Source organism: Epinephelus moara, chromosome 13 (assembly GCF_006386435.1).
Source record: "Epinephelus moara isolate mb chromosome 13, YSFRI_EMoa_1.0, whole genome shotgun sequence".
Classification (NCBI taxonomy): Eukaryota; Metazoa; Chordata; class Actinopteri; order Perciformes; family Serranidae; genus Epinephelus; species Epinephelus moara.
In genome coordinates, this window is record NC_065518.1 from 28,650,916 (window position 1) to 28,676,869 (window position 25,954).

At 41.3% G+C, this 25,954-nt stretch overlaps 1 protein-coding gene across 1 annotated transcript in view; it reads left to right on the forward strand.

Moving 5' to 3' along the window:
- Positions 1–6,275, forward strand: part of cacna1g (calcium channel, voltage-dependent, T type, alpha 1G subunit) — a 210,569-nt gene extending 204,294 nt beyond the window's left edge. Inside the window, exon 37 of the mRNA XM_050059547.1 lies at positions 4,157–6,275. Within this exon, the coding sequence (XP_049915504.1) occupies positions 4,157–5,149 (993 nt within the window). The 3' untranslated portion in view covers positions 5,150–6,275. The remainder of the gene's footprint in view (positions 1–4,156) is intronic.
- Positions 6,276–25,954: the final 19,679 nt, after the last annotated feature.

Sequence of the window (25,954 nt, forward strand, 5' to 3'; positions counted from 1 at the left end):
CAGGGAAAAACGAAAAATCCAAAAACTGAAAAGTGGGTCCGTTTTAAACAACAGCAAAACTATATCAAAACTTTCCTTAACAAACTCTCACAAAACTCAGTGCACTATAATCCAAGTTTCATTTATCCTGTCGAATGCTCAGTAATTCCCAAACAGACAGCCCTTTCTGGCGAGGAACTGAACTAAAAGTGAAAGTTATCTGTGCTCTCTTTAAAGCCAGACTCCACTGACAGAAACAATAGTTTTGCTGAACACAGGAGCTGCTGGTCTACCACTGCCTCATCAGTTGGTTTGTTTGTGTTATTGTGTGACTCTTGCAGTTTGAAGGGTTAGTTTGGATTAAGCAAAGTCACACAACAACATTAACTAACTAACTGATCAAGGCAGTGGTAGACCAGCAGCTCCCATGTTCAGTGAGGTAAAATTACTGTTTTTGTCAATGGAGTCTGGCTGTGAAGAGAGCATAGACAAAATTAAATTTTAGTTCAGCTCCCTGTCAGAGAGGCCTGTCTTTCAACTGGATAAATGTGACTTGGATTACACTGCACGAGTTGTGTGAGAGTTTGTAAACAGATGCTTTGATAGTTTTGCTTTTGTTAAACACGGACCCCTTTCACTGCAATTTATCAAGAATTTTCTCTGTTTGTGGATTCTTCGATCACTGTGGAGGCATGAAATGGTCATTTTGTGGGCAAAATATTCCTTTAATATGCAAAAACATATTACAACTTGAAATAATTTTTTTATCATCAAGTTGTGGCCCTGAGACCCTGTTGCAGAGAGAAATTGGTTTAGAACTTTCCTACAACTCTCTCCTTGTTGCATGTTCTAAACAGTTTCACTTTTCTTCCTCCACCTTTCTCCCCTTCTTCCTGGTATTCCTATCTGTTATTAACTTATCTGCTGTCTCATTCTTCATACTGCATCTGTTAACTTTCTGATCTCAGCTCAGTTGGTCCCAAAAGCCGCCCGACCCTGAGCTACTGCTCAAACACAGATACTCCTGTTTCTGAAACAGCAACAAACAGCAGACATTAGCTACCACTGGGCCTTTCAGAAACACTGTTCTCCATGATCATCAACCAACAGACAGACAGATTAACAAACACACAGGCTTCCCTCATTTTTCCCCTTTGTCACTCATTTGATTTTTATTTCCTGCTAACCATCAGCCACAAAGCATCTAAACTCTGTAACAGGTAACTCTGCCTGTAGGAAACCTCACTAATCCTTCTAAACCTAAGCAGCAGGAGTTGGGTGTAACATTGCATCAGTGGATTTTTCAGTAGCTGAGAGACAGAATGTATTCAAGCCAGACAAAGATATTATTTGGCTGAGAATTTTACCCACAATGCAGTGCACTTACTAATATAAACAATACAACTCAGGGGATTGCAACAGAACAGCGAGTGCTGTCCATATGCATTTGGCCATTTTGTACACACAGTACCACAGTGATAGAGCACTTGTGACTTTTCTATTGACTAGATTAGCTCTACATAGGTACATAGATGTTGATCAGAGTGCAGTAGTTATTGCACTAAACCCAATTTTACTTAAAAAAAAAGTGTGACAGGGTGATTTCTTCTTAGTAATGTTGCAGTTATGATTTGTTACTCGGTGTTGTAGTGCTGTGGCTGGTGATTGGCCTGGCCTGGTTGTGATATCTTTGACCACTAGGTGTCTCTGTGGTCCCACCATTCAGGCTCAGGCAGGGAAACCCATGATTTCAAACATTTCTCAAAGTGCCCTAAAACTCATGCATGCTTTGCTTCCTCATCTCTAGAGATTCAAGACACTTTAGTTGACTTAATTCAACTCAATTATATTCAAATATTATTGTAATTTCCTCCCCCCAAGTTTGTTTCTGTGAGGAACGAGTCATTTTTTGAGTTTTAGCAACCATGGTGCTTACTAACGCTTCCTCTCCTACAGTGTTTACATATTATGTTTACCCTCTGACTGTTGGCCTCACACCCTGTGGACGGTTTTGTTCAGAGGCAAGGACGACGGCACGGAAACACTGATCAGAATTTGGCTGTAAATTGAACTACAAACTGCACTGCAGACAGTTTGCAGGGTTTTGTGTGAATGGTCAAAGGTCAGAGGGTCAGGTGGTGTGGCTCAGAGTTCACTGTGTCAGCTGGTGCTCAATCAGCCGAGTCCTCCTGTCCAATCGAAAAGAAGCAGCGTACACTTTCCTGGTGAAAAAAAGAGATATGAGCTCCTTACATGGAAATATTCACGTCAGTTGGCACCTCCTCTAAAGTACTGAACTGTAGCATGACTTACAGGAAAATTACACACCTCTGTATTTATTACATTCCAGCAAAGTGAAGGGTCATTCTGTTTTCACAATCTTTATATATTTAAAAAACTGTGCGGAAGATTTTTCAAGAGAATCACCATGGTGATGTTGAGAGTGTCAGGGAAGTTTGAGTACAAGAAGTTAATTTTACAGTCATCACATCCTTTTAAAGACCCCTTTTAAGACAAATAAATAATACTGTGTTTTGAAATATAATTTGCGTCCGATACAGGTCCTCAGCACAAGTTAGGTTGATTTAAGTTTGTCATTTAATTGATTAAAAATGCATCCACTCCTGCCTTATTAGAAAATCCAGAATATGCACATAGTGTTAAATACATAACTTGGACACAGTCAATTCTCAGTGTATGTGACCTGGAGATTTTACATTCCCACATCACTCTTGCGTAAGTTTCATAGATCAGAGGGCTGTATCACGAAGCACGAAGTAGCTGGACTGACAAACCCTAAAGCCTCACTCAGAGGTAACAGGTATCACATGGGTGGTTATCAACTTGCCCTGTTAACCCAGGCTTTCTGCTTCAGGCTCTGTTTGCATTCCCTTAAAATTAGTCAAATGACGAATTCAGCACATTATCTGACTCTTAAAATTAAACAAGTGCATGCCGCTTACTTTCACCTTTGAAGAATATTGACAAACCTTCCAATTTTACTGTGAAGCAATTAAGTCATGGAAATGCTTAGGGGAAATGTACTAGAGTTAAGGTATACATTTTATTTAGGAAATGTGGTGGAGTAAAAGCAAAAGTTTAAGAAATATAAAAATTCAAGTAAAGTTATTATTGGTGACATTACACCACTTATTAATAATGTAGTAAACTATTAAAGTATAATGTTACCTGTGGTTTTATAAAAAGCTTTTAGAGCCAGCGTGGGCAAATGGACCAGAGAACACTATAAACACATTCAGGGAGTTCAGGGAGAAGAACAGATTTTCTGCATCACTAAAATACTCTAGGTTCCTATGGTTAAAAAAACGACATGATACGTACAGTAAGTGCTACTGTAATTGCGCTGCTTCGTTTGGTGGCACTAATGAAATCAATAAATTGGATTAAGTGCATTTATAATGGTCTGCAGCATCAGTTACCATAGCAATCCAGGCAGATTAAGAGACAGCCACCTTCTATTAGGCCCAACATACCTCCCTAACCCAATGGTGTTGCTTCATGATACATCCCTCCAGTCATGGCCCAAAGTCCTGCTGGCACACATGCACATGTTGAACTGAGATTTAGGGCAAGCAGCACAGAGAAACTTTCCTCCTTCAGCAGATGAATGTGAAAAAAACCTCTGCACATACATCATTCAGTGCAGTGACACTCAGACATCCGAGTGAAGTAAGAACAATAATCACTGAAGAATGGAGGGGGGCTTTGACAAATATTCCTATCAGATGTGAAAACAAAATACTGGCTCAACAGAAGCACTGCGCAGTAAATTAATAACACAAAAACAAAGAACACATCCAATAATGTCAAAAGCTGTTTACCCAACTTACTCTTGACAAATCGTAATATGGAATTCTGCCATTGAGTAATCCAGTGTAACCTCTGGCTTATAATTCATGGCACAGTGTTGCAATGCATTTCAGCCGCACGCTGCCTTCAGTAAGAAGTACAGAGAGGACGCTGGGGACATGCTGATCAGACTGTGAACTTTGACCCCAACTACTGCTTCTCATCCTCATCACCTCTCACTAACTAGTCTCCCCGATCCCCTGATCTCCCCCTCCTTTCCCTCACTGCACATTTACCTCCATCTCCTCGCCCTTCTCTCCTAAATATTTCATCCCTCCCCCTCTCCCCTCCATGCCCCGTCCTCCAGGTTGCAGTGTCTACTGACTCTCAGGAGGCCCTGTGTTCAGACGGAGGGGAGAGCAGTGAAGGACTAGTGAATGTGGCCTCTGTGGGCCTCCCTCCATCCCCCTCCAACTCCTCCACCTCTCTTTCCCCCTGCTCCCATCATCATCAGCAGCCTGCTCTCTGCCTGGTCCCCGCTACGCCAGGCGCCTCCCCTAAACCCTCGCGCCCCAGCAGCGTGCACACCCAGCTTCATGACCAGCACTGCCTCGCCTCCTACACCCCTTCCTCCCCTTCGCCATCCCCTCCTCCCCCACCCTTACCAGCCAGGCCGCACCAACAGGAGAAGTTGGATCAGGAAGTGTCCCTCATTACCCGGGCAGGGTTGGCCAGCAGTGATGATATTATAGCAGAGGACAGTGGCGATGGCGGTAATGAGGGTTACAGCAGCTACGCAGGCTGCCCGGAGAGCCGGAGTCCATGTCTGAGGCAGCTGAAGAGGTTCCACAGCGCTGACACGCAGGGCCGCAGTGCTCCCCCGCCCCGCCCCCGCCCTTACTCCTGGCTGGACGACCCACGACGCCACTCTGTTGAGGTGTGCTCCTCGGTGGAGTCCAGCCCCCAGCGCAGCACCACCTCCACCTCCTCCGGCTTTGTGTCGCGGGCCGACAGCCTGCAGATCCACAGCCAGACCTCCACTCAGACCTCGCTGCCCTCGCCCCGACGCAAGAAGAAAATGAGCCCGCCCTGCATCTCCGTGGACCCCCCTGACGGACTGGAGCCTCAGTCTGGCCTCTACCCAAGCATGGGTGGACTCGGGGGCATGGGGCTGGGGGGACTGGGGATGCCCCCCCCTCTGCCCAGCCGGGACACCTGCCTGAGGAGGAGAGCGCCCTCCAGTGACTCCAAGGACTCCTTTGACCTGGGAGTTGGAGAGGGTTCGGGACAGGACGGAGGCTCGCCAAACCCCAACACCAACCCCAAGCTACTGACTCTTCCCAGAGAAGACAAGCTCTGAGCACTGAACACTGATACTGCAACACACAGACACACACACGCACACAGCTGGACGAACCCTCCACACACACAAACACACGATGCACACCGTGTATCTGTGATGGTGATAGTTCTAGTAATAATGCTGTAGAGAGTAATAATGGTAAAACTACAACAAACAGTAAAAACATCCTTGGTTTCATAAGGAGTGCAGTACTGTAGTAGTGTCACCATCCCTTGTCTTTGTATTGTTACTGCCAAAACAACCAGAGAAGAAGAGAACACACGAAACAACAACACAAACATGACTGTTTCTCTTCGGTTACGTCTGCATGCCACTGGCTGCAGCTCGACCCCGTAACCTCTGGAGTGACATCAGCACCTGGGATTTGGCGCCCTCTGTGGTCGTCATATGAACTGTCTGGTGTTACACAGGGTGGGCTTTGCCCGGTCGGTGGAGGTACAAAGCAATATGAACGTTTTAGAGACACTATTTTCTTAAATTATTGGGCCATAGTGTTTGTACAGGATGTTGTTTTTTAATTTCATTTGATTGTTATTTTCATGTCTTTTTTGTGATTTTCTTTTTTTTTTGTCAAAATGGTTTGTCTTTGTCTTTTTTTTCACTGTAGGATATTTCTAGCTTTCTTGGTTTACTGAGGAAAGTGAACGTTTTTCAAAGTGCTGAAAACCATGTATTTGTAGGAATAATATATAAATATATATATAAAAAAACAAGTCATTAAACTGAGCTTGGATTTTTAAGCACACGCATTAGACCGTGGTGGTTTGATTGTTAGTGGAAAAAGGAGGTTTCACTTGAAGTTTTTACATTGATTGCTTGATTCTCTTGAGGGTCTGAGACAGCCCCTGAGGTCTCTGCGCACGGGATGTGAGGACAGAGACTAGAACAACTTCAGAAAAACAACTTCAAATTGATTCTGCAGTTGTGTTTTTGACATTACTTCTTCTTTGACTTCTTAGAATGTGCTAATCCAACTTTTGTTGTTCAGGTGTGTGTCTGCAGCAGATTTATATCCCTCTGGGCATCAGAGATTGATATCCATTCCTCACATTTCCTCTTTGTGTGAAGAGTGGACTGTCACTGCAGAAACTCTTAGGCTGCCCAAACCCAAAAGCACAATAAATCTGACCTCATGAGCTGAACTTTCTACTGACACTGGAGACTGTTAATTGTGAAAACAACATTAAAGAAGTCGTAGCATACCTAACACAGCCATCTCTACTGCAAACCTTCTCCTCACCACAACCACTGCTCTCTATCACAGTGAATTAAGGTAAACAGAATGAATGCACGGCAGGAGTCTCGTATTTACTATGAGACAAGGTGAAATGGAATGATGTCTGCATTCTCTTGAGTATAATTGAACTAGATGGCACTCAGCTTGTGGTGCTCAAAGCGCCAAAAAAATACATTTGAAAAGCTCAACAGCAATGTCTCTTTCCAAAAATCATGACCTGGTTACTCAAGATAGTGAGCTGTTTCATGTAGGAACTGTCATCTTCCTACCAACCAACCAATTCACCTTGCAGAAGGAGGTGTGCATCTACGCATGGACCAGAGGCTCACGCTTGTGACAGCGCAAGATGTAAACATTATTGGCGCCCTCCTCAGCTGAGTTGTAACGTTAGCTAACTTAGTGGTGCTAGGTGAGCTAGCAGTAGATGCACTCTTCCTTCTGTATGGTGATACGGTTGGCAGGTGTAGTTTGGTAGAAAGAAAATAGTTCCTACATGAAACTGCTCACAACAAGGTCTGTGGATTATCTTGAGTATCCGGGTCATGGTTTCTGGAAAGGGACATTGCTGTTGAGTTTGTCAAAGGTATTTTTCTAGTTCCATTATAATCATCTCTACGGCTGATATCTCCAACACTCAGCAACTCACTCAAAAATATGAATTTTTGGGTTGAACTGTTCCTTTAAAGGGGGGTTACACTCATTTTACACATTTTACGCAATGCACCTGCTGGGGAACACTATGTGGAGAAAAGTTGCTCCTTTTGTAGCTCCAAAGGGAACTGCGTGAAGTCTGATGATCTGCCTCTAGTGATGCCTTTGCATCGGTTGAGTCTGAAGACTACAAATTTGAAAATGAAAAACAAATCTTAAGGCATGGGGTTAGAAAGAAGAGATCCTACCAGACCTCTGTAGCCTGCACTTTATCTTTACTTGAGGCTACAGTAGCTGCTGCTAGCATAACACACCCAAATCTCCAATCTGACTGTTGATGGTTGAGTTATAATGTCAGTAATGTAGGCACCAGGATTTGACAAGGAGGAGGACAGCGTGAAATAAAAAAGATGATATCTCTGGTTCTGCTGCATCAACTTTGATGCTCTTTATTTTGACCTGTCCATCAAGAGTCTGAAAGCGTTTCGGGGGTGCAAAGTTAAATTAATGGAGAACTCTTTTAAAGCAAGACTTGGTCCAGTCATGGATGATACATCCATCTGGTAGTGCGGGTGCCATGAACAGGAGCAAGCATAAATTTGGCTTAATTGAGAAAGGCTGTCCTAAAGCAGAGATAAGAGATAGGTTTTCCCTCACTGCCTCTACTGTCATTTCCTGTGGAAACGCCAAAGAAAATTAGTCCCCGATGGATCAAAACATTCTCATATTTCGTGTTAGATATGAATCTCCAACACCACATTTATATATTTTGCCTACACAGTGATTTAACGTTGCCTTAACATGGTGTCTGACTGAGTAGAAACAACTCGACTCACCATTTAGCATCAACAAAGAGGCCATGTACCCCAATCTTTGTCTTCCCTCAGGATCAGATAGTGTTTACTGATGAAGGCTGCACACAGGATGCATTGTTTTAAATATCTGCACCTTCTGACAACAGTTATCGGCGTTTTGGTAGCAGCAGCAAGTTAAAGAGCTTTAGCTGTGTATCACATCAGTGCCAGAAAAGAAGAGAAAAATAAATGTCTTAAGGGATGTATATGTGTTCTTCCTTCTGGAACAGCATCTTCATCCTCTCCTCGAGCAATAGCAAAAGTTATTTATAACTTTTCTCCTTTCATGTTTTTATTTGAACTATCTAATGCACAGTGAGCAGGATACAACACTGGTTGCACTATGAGCTCTTGCTCAGTTTATTATTGTGACATGCATTAGCAGGAGACAAATGTGGTCGCTGCCAGAAATATCCTGTCTGCTTTTAGCACAAATAAACAACAGAGACTGCAGAGACACAGAAAACATGACAACATAAACTTGGACAGAGGGAAATGTATCTAATGAGGCACTAAAACATTATCACACAGTGTTCATTTGTGCTTTTAATGATCTGAATGAATTGTCATAAAAGTCAGCAACATGATTCACTGCACAAATATAATTCATACAAATGAGCGTAGATTTTACAAACGATATGCAGGGGAAAATAGGGCTTATTAAATATGCTAATGTGCAGTGATCTAGGCTGTATTTTTGTAATGCTCTTCAAACTGTAAATATTTGGTCTGACTTTTATGTAAAAGAATGAACTAAATCATTAATTATAAGTAATTATGAAAGTGCTTATCTCTCAGCAGGAGCAAAAGGGAGCTCCTAAGGCGCTTGTGGTTAATAAACAACTGACTTTGGAAGCTGAAATAATGATGTCAGGGTGATTATGACACGTTTTTGTCATTTAAAGAGCTCCTGCTGCGAAATAGTTTAGAGACAGTCATAAATCAAAACTTGTAAGCATCAGTCTAATCAACAGATTCTGCTATGTTAGTTTTCACTCATATTTCAGAGCTAGATGAAAGAAAGAGTTGCTGCCTTTGGCTCAGCATATTCTTAGTCATATGCAAGAATGAAAGGATGGGTGATGGTGTTTTGTTTTTTTTTAAATGAAGAGCAAATTATTTGGTTTATTGTCAGGTTTATGTATTTCAATTACATATAGAATTTCCATCAAACTTATTTATGTAATTCTAACATAAACCAGAGAAGTACCATTTATGTAAATACCATAAGACTTCAGTTAATTGCCTGGGCTATCACTGAAATCAACATGCCTATATTTGGGACAGGCGTCTATATGGGACAGGCCTTTAATTCCATTCACACAAAAGCTCAGCAAAGATCAAGAAATACAATCAAACTGTTCAACCAGTGTGAATATTACTTGTTCAAAAATTAGGCTTCAGATATCAATTAAAAATCATTCATTTGATCTAGCTCCAACAGACAGAGCATGAGAGAGGGAGCAAGTTACAACACTTGAATATTATGGCACCTGGGCTGGCATACCGACACCACCACTTTATCCTGATAACACTCACAGCTTGGATTATTTTTTATTCAAAACCCTTTGATTCTTTTGATCCGAGGATCCTTTCGGACTAAAGGAATATGAATAACTTACAGAGTAATCAAGGAATGGATGACAACAACCCGCTTTCATACATCTAAACAACTTCTATAAAAAAGAATATACTCCTTGGCAACAAGACCAGGGGTTTCATTTAAAAAACAATGTGTAGGATTCATGCTGAAAATGAACGTACGGACAAAAGCAAAAGATGGCATGAACCAGAACATGTTTGACAATGTCTGCAGTTAGGCCTCTCCATCTGGGTAGCAAATTTCCCATCTCCAAAATGTTCAGAAGCATGGGTCAAAGTTTCTTCCGTCAAGTCTGTTTTTACACATCACAACTTTTGTGTGGGAAGTGGCGTACACCTCTTTCAGGCCTGCTCAATCGCCAGAGCAATGCTGTCGCAGGGCGCGACAGATAAACTGAGTTCAACTTTTGGAACGCAGCAGTGCGCACCACATGTCACAAAGCATTATCCAGCCCATCCTCCTCTACTGCTCACCCTGCTTCTTCTACATTCTGTCAGCCCCCAACAAGAACAGACTCACACAGATCACACACAAAGCTGCCAAGATCATCGGCCTCCCCACTCCCAATCTCTCAGACCTTAACAACACAGCCACTGCACCCAGAGCTCAGACCATTGCACAGGACCCCAGTCACCCCCTCAACCCACATTTCACACTGCTTCCTTCTGGACACTGGTACAGGACACTCCCCTGGAAAAAAATCTAATTCAACAATAGCTTCGTCTACAAGGCCATCACAGAACTAAACAAAACTCATAAACGGCAGTGACGTGCAAATGTGTGAATGTGTCTGTGTTATACTGTATGTTATGTGTTGAGAATCCATGTGTGTGTGTGTGGCAAATGTATGTTGTATCTGTGGGGTATGTGTATATGTCGGGTTGGCACTCAAGATGTACGGAAGCGTGAAGAAAATTTTCCTAATAGGAAAAATAAACTTTAGATCTGTCCCACGGACGGTAGGCCTACACACTTATAAACAGTGCCTGGAAGAAGATCAGCTCTGCACTCAGGATTTCAGGTAAATAGCCTTTGATATGATGCATGTTCAGGTTGCAACCTCAGACGCAAGCTCCCGGGACAAGGCTTTTAACTGAAGTTTTACGGTAAATCAAATAAAAGTGAGATGAATACACTATGAGGATTTATGTAATTACAGCTCATAGAATATACTTAATTTACTTTAATTAAGCTTGAGTATTTACTCGTGATATATTAAAACAAACGTTTATTTTTAATGTTACTCAATGCATGAGTTAACAACATGAATCAATCACAACACCTTAAAAGTCTTTTACAACTCTGACCATTCCATTTGTTTCTATTGTCTCTCTTGAATGACATACACTTTAGTGATAATTGGGTCTTTAAGTGTTTAAAACTGTATGTGAATTTTAACAGGCATATGATCTAATCCTCACTTGGAGAAAAAAAGGTGGCAGATCATTGTGCCAGTGCACTGGCAGCGTTATATCACTGCTTTTGCTCGACAAGGACTTAATGCACTAACTCGCTATTTTAAAATATCCCATCGACAGAGAGACCGTCACTCCAGCCTGTTGTTTTTTGTTCTAAAAATGTTGGCATGCAACCCCTTTCTGTGGACGGTAAACAAGGTGTAGATGTTCCTCTGTATGACAGCAGCCCTGCCTACATTTAAAGTACTTTTGAATTACTTTACTCAATAACATGGAAATGTTACAAGTAATTGAATTTCTTTAACAATAATTTTACATTTTTATGGTGTATCCATGTTCCCTCCACCTGCCTCACTAAACTCTGTTAATGTGTGTGGGCTAATGTGTATGGTAATAACAGGATCTCCCTGTTACTGACATAAATAACACAGGTAAAGCGTAAAAATCAGCTTGGTGATTCAAATTAGCCTCATGATAAACAATAAGCAAAACAAAGCACCTGTAAAGCCCCTATACATGTATATGTAAATATGTTGAGTTCATTTCCATAATGCTACCAGCTATACAACAACAGTACATGGCATTATAAACAAAAACAACATGATATAATGAAAGCAGCGGCAGAGTCAAACTGTGGACCTAATTTATCTGCAAGATTTTTGCATTCTACGCTCTTCTTGCTCTCATTAGCTTCAGTCTGCAAAGGCAGCCATGCATATACACAAATACATAATCACTTAGTTGCTCAGGCAAAAATGATTACAATTCAATTACAAAATCTTTACTCACCATCTGCAGGTTTGACATGTGGCTCTAGAATGTTTCCATTTTGTGTGTAAGTTTGTAACAGTGAATGGAAAACCAAAGACTGACACATGACATCCTTGTTTGGCAAGGGCCTCTGGTATGTCAGCCACAATAGGTGGAGCAGAGCAGGGAATCAGAGGAGGTCTTAGCTGTGCCAACACGAGGCAAACCTAATATGAAGCTGTTCCTCCCAATGCAGGGCTGGTGCCTGAAGCTGTGCTCATATGGCAGAATGATTTGGATTATCTGATTAAATCAGTTTATACATTCTACATTAAAAAACACACGTCAAATAAGGGTCAAACATGAGTTTATGGACAGCTCACAAACTAAATTTGTAGGTGCACGGTGTGGTGTGTACAAAGACTTACTTTATGCATCACCTTCATTGTATGCAGATTCAAGGAAAAGTGTAACTGCAGACGGACAAAGCTCTGCTGTGTCTGTGCTCTTGTTTTATGAATTGTTGTGGTATTTAGAGCAAGCCATTTTACTGTTGCATATTGTTAAAAGCTTTGATATTTTTTAATTAAGTGGTCCCTAATCCTAAACATGACATCTATACCACATTCTCCAGAACCAGGAACCAACAAAGAAAATACTAGAAAATGTAACATTTTCAGAAAAGAAATAAACAAAGTGCGCTGCTTAGTAATGCTTCAAATTTGAGCTGCAACCATGCAGTTGCCTGCAAAAGTTAAGTAAATAGAAGATGGACTGATATCCAAAAGGCATGAAGTTAAAGATGACACATTTCTCCAATATTCCAAGCAATTTCAATCTGTTACAGTTTCAAAATAACAAAAAATGAAAAGGGCCTCTAAACATTATCTGTATCCAGCTAAGAGTCTTTTGATACGATGTTAAGGTTGTGGGACTGTGAGGGCCATGGCAAAACCTTCAGCTTGCTCCTCTTGAGGTAGTCAATTGTGGATTTTAAGGTATGTATAGGATCATTGTCCTGTTGTAGAAGCCATCCTCTCGTCATCTTCAGCTTTTCTACAGATGGTGTAATGTTTGCTTCCAGAATTTGCTGGAATTTAACTAAATCCTTCCATCCATTCTCCCCTCTGCCAGTGAAATGTTCCCCATACCACTGGCTGCAACACAAGCCCAAAGCATGATCAATCCACCCCTGTGTTTAACCATTGGACAGGTGTTTTTTTGGTGAAATTCTGCACCTTTTTTTCTCCAAACATGCCTTTGCTCATTGCATCCAGAAAGTTCTATTTTAACCTCATCAGTCAGCAAGACTTTCCAAAAAATATAAGGCTTGTTTCGATGTTTCTCTGCAAACTTCTGATGGTGAATTTTATGGTGAGGACACAAGAAAGGTTTTCTTCTGATGACTCTTTTATAAAGGTCATATTTGTACAGTAGAACAGTGCACTACCACTCCAGAGTCTGCTAAATCTTCCTGCAGGTCTTTTGCATTCAAACAGGGGTTTTGATTGCCTTTCTAACAATCCTACAAGCTGCTTTCTCAGAAAGTTTTCTTGGCCTTCCAGACCTTAACTTGACCTCCTGTTAACTGCCATTTCTTAATTACATAACGAACTGAGGAAACAGCTACCTGAAAACACTTTATCTTCTTGCAGCCTTCTTACAGCCTTCTCCTGCTTTGTGGGCATCATTTCAGTTTAGTTTTGCAGAGTGCTAGGCAGCTGTTTAGAGGAGCCTATGACTGCTGATTGTTGGGACAAGATTTTAGGAGTCAAGTATGTATAAAGCTTTGAAACTTGCATTACCTGGCCTCTCCTAACGAACAAGCTAATTAAGGTCTGAGACCCTGTAAAAATTGTCTGAGACCTCAAACGTATTTGGCGTGCCCAAACTTTTGCATGATGCTCCTTTCCTTCTTTTTTTCCACTCTAAAATTGCACGAAACAAAAAATAATACACTGATCTTGCTTAAAATGTTGAAAATAATGTTCCATCTTTGACTTCATTCCTTTTTCGAGATCAATTCATCTTCTGCTTACTTAACTATTAACAGTACATGAGGTTTTGACCAGGGGTACCCACACTTTTGCATGCCACTGTACTTTGGAGGTTTAAATATTTTAAAACATCAATTCTTTGTATATTAAATATTGTATGGGAGTTCCAGTTCTCGCCAAAGCACTTAAAGTAGTTGAAGTGTTATTTAATGTTCCATCAGCGAAATAGTTTCTGTTGAAGTGTGAACATCAAAATGAGTTTAGGTGTCAGTTGAGATGTTAGAGCTGAGCACTTTATATCAGTTTAAGTATAATTACTGACAGCTTGTAAAATCTCACCTTAACCCTAACCCCTGTAAGTTAGTTGTTAGTGTGTATGTAAGTGCAGAAAGTAGTTGAATTAATAGCAAGAGGCTGCCTCCTTGGCTGAAAAATGACCCCAAAAACAAAACATTTTAAAAATGCCCAACATTACAGCAGAAATAAACATGTTTACAGGCTGCTTCCAAAAACAGTTTGGTCTTTTTAGATAATTTCCCAATAAGAACTGTACAGGGGTGATTTTTTTTATATAACTCACACATTTCAGGGATGCAAACAGAAAATGGTGAAAAAAGAGAGAAGGATACGAACCCCCTAGGGGGGTCCAGGGGCATGCTCCCCCGGGATGAAATTTTTTGAAATATCAGCTTTAAAGGGTGCATTTATAGTCAATTTCAGCATCACACCTACAGATACTGAGGAAGCAGTTCTGACAAGAAAAACTTATATTCTAAGACATCTAAGGGGCCTACTCAATAAGAGAGAGAGGTTAAGTTGTAAATTGTGTCCTCAAATGTACAATGTCCTCTCCTCAATACTGAAAAAAAACATCCCCGGTCTGCCTAATGAGGTCATACCAGCCAATATTTCCTCTGGATTCAATTAACAAATAGGCCTACAGGCCTGCCTCCAATATTGGCAGGGGAGAATTGGAAAATTGAAGTGCCACAAGGGGGCGACATTTACCTTGACATTTATCATGATACAGGAAATGCTGCAGGATCATTCATTGCACTTTTCAAAAGATAAAATGTACTGGTAATTGCTGGATCTTTCTTTTACTTTGAACAGCATGGTAATGTACTTAACAAGAAAAACTTCTATGTGTTAAACAAGTGCCAGCCAACGGAAAAAGCGAATGCTTTTACCTCAGATGATCTCGACACTCGTACTCTACGCTCAGAATCAGTCATTTCAGTCATCAGTCATCAAATTGTTTCAGCTGCGTCTTCGCGGCTCTATTGAAGCTGTGGATGCCTCGCCAATGGCCAATCATAGCGCTTAAATGATACACATGATCAGCACACGATGTGCCCTCGCGACAGATGCTGCTGACAGTTGTTTTTTTCATTTGTAGATTTGTTTTGCTCAGCGCAGTTCAGTCATACGAGTGTGGTTCATTCTCACTGCCGCGATGCGGAAATGCGGGACGCATTTGCGGAATATTCGCGCAGCGCTTTTCAGCGCTCAAACCATACACACAGACGCGGTGTGGAATTTCAAGTTGTTGTGTTCCAAGTCCGCGCAGTGTTAACGGGTGTGGGTGAACATGGACGAGAGTAGCAGCAGCGGCAGCGAGCTAGCAAGCTAACGTTTAACAAGCGTCAACATCAACTTTCTTTCGCACTTACCACTCTCACTGCAGCCACCAAGCTGGACAATGGACTGCCAGACGTTGTCCTTTAATTCATTGTTCATAAAATCATCCCGTCTGTCATCAAAAGGGACGGGGTTCTGTGAAATGCGGTTTATCAATCTTTCTCCCATACTGTCCTGCCTGGATTTCAGACTGCGCGACTATAAACAAACAATTTCATTGGCCCAGCTGTGTTGTTCCGCCGGCGAATTCCGCGGGGGGTCAAAGTCTGGGCGGAAACTTTTTTCACCGCACGAAAGTTCCGCCCCGGTGTGCACACTTCCATAAGAATCCATGAAATCAACTTTTATATTTATCCGTGAGAAGAATCCGCGCGGATATTCGCCCTCAGTGAGAATGGACACAGAAATACATTTTAGGATTACTCAACCCCCCCTCCCCAAAAAAACTCTTCGGATCTGAACGATTCACACAAGTCACCCAAATGGCCACGAAAAAAGCGAGTTGCGCTTTTCGCCGCGCTGTTTGCATCCCTGACATTTATTAAGGCTTATACTTATCCAATATGAAGGGCACAGCCATGTTGGACAGATGGATGCCATCTGTTGAGAAGTTGCTACCACAGTGACGGCGCTGAAGGTAATGGACATGGCCAGATTCACAGAGTCTGTGCATAGCCGTAGCTGTTGTGCTTTAGTGTCTTTTCAGTTCATGAGAGTTAATTACTTCTGTCTATGTTTTAGAAAATACACTAGTAGAATCAATATAGCCTACTTATACTAACCGTACTATGCAATACCTGCACTCTGTTAGTGTTCCTCACCACGAGGACACCAATGTGCTGTTTGAAATATTTTGAGGTCCAGCCTGGTATATACTGATGCAACATAACATGCCAACTCCCCAGTATTATTTATACATAGCCAACAAATTAAACTCCATTATTTAATTGCTTATTTACCTCAAGGATACAAGCTGTGGTGTGTGTGATAAAAATGAATTCATGTCACCTTCACAGAAACACCTCCACTCACTGTGTGCAGAACTAATAACTGAGGAGGACGGACACTCTACTAATTTTATGCTTGCAGAATAAATTGTGGTACTAAGAGCAAGCTATGATAATGTAACACATTTTTCAGTTTGTTCATTTGTCTACATTCACCAGAACTAGGAAAAATCATGAAAATGTTATAAACATATATAAAGTGTGTGCAATGGGAGCACGAAGGGGACAATTAAAGTTAAAGCTGAAAGCAGCTGAAATCAGTTTAAGTGGAATTGCTGAAAGCATTAAAAATCCATTTGAAGACCTGAAGGCTGAATGAAGTTGATAAGGTAGCTGAAGTGTTCGCTGAAGTAAAAGTGATGAAAGAAACTAAAATGTCATTTGTTGTCTAAACCATAAAAGCAAGTCAAATGTCAGTTGATGTGAAAGCAGTTGAATCAGCTGTTGAAATCTAGATGAAAGTAGTTGAAGTGCCATTTGGAAAAACAAAATGAATGAAGTCAGCTTAACCATTCACAGTGAAAGCACCTGAGGCTTCAAAGTGGTTAGCTATGAGAGAAACAAGTTGACAGAGATGAGCCATCAGCAGAAGAGTAAAAATCTGTTTAATAAGTATTAACTTATGCTTGAAAATTCATAGTTGCAGTCCTCCTTATGGCTGGCTGAGCTGCATTTGAGGTCATTGTCAAATACTGTATAAACACACAGCTGTGATCACATTGTCACAGTATTACTGCACCAGTTGCTCACCTATAGTCATATGGGACGGCGAGCTAAAGAGGGCATCTGGCAGAGTAGCCCAAATCATTTATCAACTGTCAAGATGAGAACAGTCAGAAGTAGGCAATGTTGTAATTTAATGAATGCACAAAAAAAAAAAACCAAAAGATGCTGTGAAGGAAACAAAGAGACCCTATTGGGATGAATGTGTCCTGTCACTTCACTGGAGAAATACCTGTTGTTGTGGCTGCCCAATCCACCAGCCTTTAATTCCCATCCAAAGTGGATGAACTACACCACAGATCTATGGTAAGTTAACAACATAACTTCACTTACCTTGCATGTTTATACGTAGCCTTTTAAGCTCACTTTTGTTGTCAATTGCTATCATTTTTGTTTCCATTTAGCCCAGTTATTTACTGAGTAACCAAGTTGGTTCACAAGTGGCAACAGCTCAAGGAACGTGAGCATTATAGTTGCAGATGGTGGATACATGTATGGTTATAATATCACTGCAACATGATGAGAACTTTTCAGTTCTTTCTCCTGACGTTAGGTATACTAAAGTCCATGGGGTTGAATCTCTTTAGCTCCATGTAGCCACGAATTTGTAAAAAGCAGTCTGCACTTTCTTCTGCATCTGTGTTGCTTGGCAACCATTCTGCTAATCGTCACTGGAGAACTACATTGCCTGAGGAAAGAATGAAAAGTTATTATCAATATATTATTGCATTTTTTGAAACTTTGCCAGGTTTATGTAGAGACCATTTTATAACAGCTACAAGCCACTTGAGGCTGTGGCTAAGGAGTGATGGGGAGTGCCTAACACTCCTTAGCTGTTCTAAAATCACTGTAAACCATGGCCTTTCGTGGCTTTTTCCTTAAGTGGACACTGAATGCAGCTGAGCTGTCAAAGAGTTAAAGACATCAAACAGTTGGTGATGAAAAGCTATAGTGTATCAACGAGACTGCCTTTTGAATCAGTTGTATTTTGTAATATAGTTCTGGCCAGCAGTGGCAGCACTGAGCACATCTTTCTCTAACTGCCTTAAGCGGGATTTATACTTCTGTGTAGAATCGACACCATACCTACGGTGTAGGCTCTGTGTCAACGTAGAGCCTATGCCATACCCTACATAGTAGCCTGACGTGCACCATTTCCCTCAGTGGAATCAAAGCTTTTTTTTACTTTAATTTCACAGATAAGAAACAATAAATTGTGAAGACAATAAAGCCCCCACAAAATAGCGTTATATGTCTTATGTGTGATTTATCTTGGCTTCGTATGGGCAGAGAAACTCTCCGCTAGTCGCTAGACTAATTTATACAATGTAAAATCCCATAGGCTTGTGCTGATAAAGTTAGCATATTGTAGTGTTTAGTATGAGACAGTTGTTTTGTTGGTGATCTTTGTTAGCTGTAATGGAGCCGAACTGTTGCAGCCTAATAAATTCCTGTCAGAGTATATTTGTATCACCTCACATTATTTCTAGTGACAGGAGGCTCTGCTGTGAAACAAGAGTACATCATCAACAGTTCCTAAAGTCCAAGAAATGTTGCAATATATTTTGTGAAATCCTCCTAAATAATGATCAAAGTTACTTTGATGTTTAAATAGGAGATGATTCAGTGTATGACTGCTTTTATTCTGACACTGATCTGATGTTGTTCCCTCCTCCTGTGAAATGCACTGTCTCAACCTCTCTCACTTTGTTCTTTCAGCATCCAATCAACCAGTCCTGATATTTTTCTCCATTGATTTTTGAACAGGTGAAACCAGCCCCATTAAAACAACTCAACTCACCTGAGGCTGCCGTTTGAACGTTTCATCTGAAATCAGTCGGTGTGGATAATTGATGTCTGTCTGACTCTGTAGAGTCTGAGGAGGACAGAGATAAAATGGGTCGGTAAACTTGAGGTTTTCTTGATTTCACAGGAAAATATCTGATAGATTGTGTGCTCTGTGGGGAGATCAGTGTAACTTTTTGAACTCTTCACATTGATTTCAAAGTTTTCTTTTAATGATATCCTTAATATTCTTCAACAAAACAAGAGGGTCCCCTGGATAATTGAACGGTGCTGTAGGTGCATGTCATTGCCATCATTTTTTAATAACATCACTGCCATTGTTACTGAAAAGAAGCCAAATCAGTACAAATCAGTTGTATCAAATAAAACTTTGCAGTAGTTGCCATTGTTTGTCTCATCAACATATTCTCACTCCAACCTTGTCACATATTGCACTTGGTCCTGGACTTTCCACGTTGATATATGACGTGCAAGGTGGCCTGGGTGCGTCTGTTGTCATGTTCTGGGACCACGTGTCAACTGTTACATGTATTGTGTCTTTTCACAATACACTTCTGTTTTCTGTTTTCACAGGAAATGTACAGTGTGCATACAGTTGCTTTCAAAATACATGTACTACATCACTACAGCACCACAAATTGATTGTTTTTTCCTTTCAACAATAAACGCACGTGGTTACCTTTAGCCTACACTCCCACATGGTTAGGTTAAGGCAACAGATGCACATGGATTTTAGGTTTAGAAAAAAAGAACAGGGTTTGGCTTTACATTCATAGGGAAGCAAACACCAGCCACCTGGGTGAAAGTCAGTGATTGTTGGACCCATCCATCACCCCAAATGAGACCAGGCTGGTCCTGTGCATGGGGGTGGGCTGATAAACAGTCGTACCAATGGTTTCACACTATTCCACTGATCTACAGGTGGTGGTAACATGTCATGATATGTAGCTGTACTGGCCAAGGCAGGGAAGAAGGAAGGAAGAAGACTAAGTTATTTAAAAAACAAAAGTTTCAACCTTTTTAAGTGTTTTATGAGGACGGAAATGCAACAGGGCATCTTAAATTTAGCAAGACAAAAAAAGTGTGCATACCTGCCAACATTGGGCTATAAAAAAGAGGGAGATTTTCTGGTATAACGGTTGGAATGGTCTACTCGCAACATCCCCGCCCGGGTGTAGGATAACCCTACACCACAAATGAATACAATAAATACAAAGATATAAACAAAATGACTTTTAATTAAATAATAATAATATCCATTGTTACAATGAAATGTGCTACAATGTACATCACAAAATGTGTGTTAAGTGCAAGTGCAAACATTGTGTGAGTGTTTGTGTTGAGGAGCCATCATTGCCAGGAACACCTTTATCAGAAAGAACAGGAAGGAGTCTATAGTCTACTTGAAGGCAAACATGTTGAACAGTAATAACAACAAAACAACAACAAAACAGTGCTGTCAACAAATTCAGAGTGAACACAGTTCAATTAGAGTGTCTAAACCCCACATCTCCGTCAGACGGTGTGTGTGTGTGTGTGTGTGTGTGCCTCCGACACACCTCTCAGCAAGAACGAGCTGATGTTAGTACCTCTCTGTGTCTCCACTGCCTGTGTGTGTTTGCTGCAGTTAGTGAGTTTGCTAACGTCGTTTTCCCAGCCGTGTTCCACACTACAGTAGGCCCGACATAGCTTACAAAACGCGTGGTACTTGCTGACGTGGCTAGCGACTAGAAAAGGGAAGGTCTGGCACCAAGCAGGCTGAAATTTTGGGAACTGCCCATTGGTTCGACAGCCCATTGTTCAGACAGCCCATTGTTCCGACAGCCCATTGTTCCGACTATATTAAACCCATTGTTCCGAAGTCCATTCCGAAATCATCATGATGCCCTGTGGTTAAGGTCTGGTTAGGTTTAGGCACAAAAACCACTTGGTTAGGGTCAGGAAAAGATCATGGTGTGGGTTAAAATGAAAAAGAAAGTGGCAAACACATAAGCCGTGAGCCTGCTTCGCCTCAAGCCTTTCCCAGCTGACCCAGAGCTGGTCGCGGAGCCGCCAGGAGCCGTTCAGCACCGCGGAGAGCTCCCCACACAACCCAGACCCCAGAGTTAATAACAGGAGGTTATGGTGTTTCATTCTCTCCTCTCTATAACACTTGTATCTCAACCAGTAGCCTACTTTTGTTGCGTTTGCTGATCCTCTGTGGTACACAAATACAGTATAGCCTAGTATAATCACATATCGGAACAACGGGACGTCGGACTAATGGGTTGTCGGACCAATGACATGGACCCCCTAAACTCATCCCCGTGCTGACTTTCCTGCTCTTTATACTACCTATTGCATGATGTTTGTGTGTCTACCATGAAAAATGATCTTAAGTGACTCTCCATTGGCAGTCTTGCCATGGTGGTGCTGTGTAATTTTAACACTATGAAATTAGGTGTTAAAAGGTTGTGGTCATTTCATGTATTTCTTGGAGACTGGGCTGTTCATGTCAATCCACACCTTGAAAGTGCTTCAACTCCCACCTTACACTGTCAGACAATAAACTGGACTTCTACTTCAGTAAGCCAGGACACCTGAAATAACCTCACTATTGTACTGCAGAAGGCACACTGGCAACGTACTACAGTGAGTGTGCTGAGTGAGTGAAGCAGCAAGTTCTCTGTTTGACCTGGCTCACACATTTACACAGCGGCTGATTCAAACAAATGGCAGCTGACATCTTTGCTGCTGAGCACAACATGCAGAGGGTTATGTATTTCACCTCTAACATCTTTGCTTGCGAACAGTATGATATTTGAATTTGAAAATAACGTGTAAGGACAGACAGCTCGACACCTCTGGAGAAAAGTAAAAGCAGTAGTGTGTAGGATATGAATAGAAAGTGAGTGTGATTACAGTGGGTAAGAGGTTGCCACGCTGTTTTATCAGTTACCTCAGGAGTTGATATTTTCAGGGGTGATTTTGAGGAGTAATTGAAATTAAAGCCATGCCAGAGTTGAGGGGATTTGCTGCTGTTGCTCCTCCATGTGTGAAATCTTCGAGACACACATAAATAAATATAATAAATGATTACCATTTTAAACTTGAATGGTAAGCCAATTTAATTACTTAGAATAATATAATACCTAACTTCTCTCCATGATGATCCTCAGTTTCATTAAAAGAGCTGAGGGCCTATGAATTCCTAAACAGTATTGTATGATTTTATTTATTAATGAACAGGAAGCATCTGTTCACCAAAGAATGAAACGTATTAAAGTACACTATGACAAACTCCAAATATAGCAGCAGAGCACCACAGTAAGATGTCAAAATAATCATAATCCCAGCTCCTGGCACAGCAGAGCGTGTGGGTATAAAAACAAAGAATCAAATGGAGAGCAAAGTGTACAGACCTCAGATTTGCTCAATTATTATGCTGAGCTGGAAAAGAACAGTCGGGATCAAATCTATTTAACGAGTGTTTTTTTAAAGCTTCTAGGGATCAGACTCACATTGCAATATAGATATAGATTCATAGAGACCAGTTGAAGAAGTGCTACTACACAAAGGTCGCTTATCTATTTAACACAGAGACCAGGCTGTACTCACTTCATACATGTTTCTACAAAAAATAATCCTGAGGTAAGTAATCATGAGGCAATAATTTGTGTATAACCCACCTACTTGGAAAGGGTTCGATCACTTCACCAGCATGCTGACGGGGGTGAACAACAAAGTAGGCCCTGTAAGGAGGCAACTACAGGACTGACACACCAAGCCGTCGGTCAACCGTCGACTAAAGTTGGGCCATCGGTGAGCGTCTGTCGCCCTAGTTTTTGCGGTGTGTCCCGCACCGTCGGCACTTCGGCGTCGGCGGCTTTTCGGCCAATTGAGCATGTTGAATCGGTGGCAGAGCTTGTCAGTGAGAGAGATCACTCTGATTGGCTGTTCAGGTTTTATTTCCTCGCCCCTGTAGCAAGTGAATCTGCCTGTAGTGACACCAGGGCTAACTGGTGCTTCCTCCTCAGGCTCCACTTCACTCAGCTGCCCAACTGACCCGCTGCTTCTTCCCTCTTTAACCTGAATAACAAACCGGAGCTAGCTGTGAGCGGCTAGCGGAGCGTTAGCCGCAGCATGACCGGAGGGAAGCACAGCCAGTTAGCCTCCGCTAGCCTCCCAGCTAGCCCCATCTCTCCGTTTGGATTCAAACGGAGAGCCGAGAGCCTCAGTGAGGTAAAGGCTCAGTTTTAAACCCGAGGGAGTCCATGAAGTACACCTTTCATCTACCTACAATCAGCCAAGCAGCACTAGTTTTTGATAGCCAACCTTAGGGACGGGGGAGTGTTGCAGCCTTACATGTTGATAGACAAATTAAAGCCTGGAAACAGTGCCATGAGTCACTGATTTATATTCTCCCTCATGATCCTGAATTCATCACTGCATGTTCTCTGCTTTGATTGATCAGGACTGCCCTCTTCCACTCCCCTGGGAAACTGGCATCCTCGGCCAACATTATTGTGTTTCAGTGGATGTACCAGGAGGATACTGGTATCATTTCAAACTAGAAGACCAAAGGACTCTACTGGTACCAACCATGTCATGTTGGCTTGTCAGGAAAGGGGTTAAATAATGCTCCAAAGGGAAAAACTGGCATGGCCATTTTCACGACGGTCCCTTGACCTCTCACCTCAGGATATCTGAATGAAAATTGGTTTCTATGGATACCCATGAGTACATGTCCACTATATGCTAATTCCATGCAGGTTATGGCAAAAACCATGCCATTTTCTCATGCAGTATAAATGTGTTATTTTTGCTTATTACACGGCTCTATTAAATGCTGTATTCTGATTGGTCAGTCGCAGCATTCAGCGGTCTGATATTACTGTGTAATGACCGTTGCTAATAGCAACAGTTGCTATGTAGCCCAGCGTTGCTAGGGACGCTGCCCTGCAACACTGCAGCTGTCAAACAACTTCCGAGGGAAAAAACAAACAGAAGTGGCTGATTTTAACATTTCTTTTGACTTATTTGGAGAGTAGCTACAAGGATTTTGAGGAATGGGATGCCGCTGAAGAAAAAGAAATGGAGAAGGAATGAAAAAAATCAAGAGAAAAACGGCACAAGGAACTGACACCTGAAGAGCTTCAAGTGATAGAGGAGGATAAAGATGAGATAAATACAAAAAAGACAACAAAATGGGCTACTGTACTATACTGTACTGTACTACTACTGCTATACTGATGGACTTTCTCTGCCAAAAACAAAAGAACACAGATTTGAATACACACTCAGCAGTCATGCTTAATGACATTTTACGCTAGTTTTATGCCTCGGTTCAGTCCACTAAGCCTGGGTGAGTACAAAACTTTCACCAAAAGTTGTCGAATCTGGTCGGTTTTAATGCACTTCGCGTAGGCAGACAACATTATTTATTCAACTGATAATTAGCCGCGTAATAAGCGGGATAATGTATAATGAGCCGGTGAATACTGGGAAAATAACTCCCTTCAGGGGAATAAAACTTTTTTCTATTCCCCTGTCAGGAGTTATTTTCCCAGTATTCACCGGCTCATTATAAATTATCCCTTACCTATTGTAGACATTGTGTATTTGAACATTTCTGCATATTGGAGTCCATAAATAGTGTTGTAATTGCATAAATTGGGTGTGACTGTAAAGCTGAGACTCTAATGGATTCAGTGACTATGGAAACATTACTTTGCCACAAATACCTTGTAATATGTGGTTTTTGTTTCTAGTTGCTATGGTTACACTGTAATTACCAGGTAAATTGCAGAGATCTGTGAACAAGGCAGCATTGTTAAAGCGAATTCAGAGGAAACAAGAAACACAAGCAGTCAGACAATCAGATTTAAAACAAACCCCCAGGCTAGAAAAAAAGGCAAATGATAAAATTTATACCCAAAGCATCCACCACAGTTTACAGACTGACTTCCTGGTTCAACTATATTCTACTGTTTATACTGTAGTGTAGCCTACTTACTTGAGTTTACTGTCGACATTACATTTGTGCTCATTTGAGGTTTTAGTCAGAGCAACGAAAATAAGCCCTAAGTTCAAACAATACAGAATTGTCCTTGCACATCCTAAAACACTCCTGAAGCCTGTTCATTCCTGATATTAACATGTATTGGGTGATCCGATCACAGATGGAAAGCAGTTAATACAATTGTAAACTACCACCATGATGAATTGTGATCCAATTAATCAAACCACTTGCTGAGATTGTTTTGGAGACATTTGACCACATATTTTCTGTAGTAAAAACACTATTGTGTCCTGATACGTCTCCCCAAAGCATTTAACAAGAATATAATGTACATCAGCGCAGGCTGTGGTGGTTGTTTTGGTGACGGCGTGCTAATGTTCTATATCCTGACAGTTTTGTGATGGGTTCGATGAAGTGTTGCATGACCTGGATCAAAACTTTAGTTTGTGTTGTCCAAAACATGGTACCAAAACTGTTACAAAAGGAAGGTGGGTCAATCAAGATAATTCTGATTCAGATTAACAACTGGGTCCTGGGCATTTAAAAACCATTAAAGAAAGTTGTTCCAAATTTTCCTTATTGTTAACAAATTTCAAATTCCATGTAAAGACCAAACCAAACCACGCATTTGTCTGACTTATGCTTTCTAATTTACCTTCCCTGTCTGTGGCTCTCAGCCCCAAGCCCATTAGTTCCTAGATTAAGTCTTTAATAAAATGTCACAAACATATAGTTTCATTTTGTCAAAAGCTGTCATAATCTCTTAAAATATGTGGGCACTGTAGTTTATAGAGGTGTTACTTGAAGAGCAGTTATTTGTGTATTTGTTGAGGAGTAAGTCAAAATAAGCTACGGTGTATTACGACGTCCATCCTGATAAGTGAAAATCACACCCAGTGCAACAGTGTGGCTCAATGATGTGTTTTTAATAGTTTTTGGAAAACAATGGAGCTCTATGGCACAGGGGTATAACATATACCAGGGTTTGATACACTCACAATACTTGTTAGCAAGACATCCATTGGCCGTATCCTTTTAGTTGTTGTTAACTCATTATGGCTGTCACTGTGTGGCTGCAGAGTATTGCACTGCAGTGAGCCAGCTTCACTTGTAC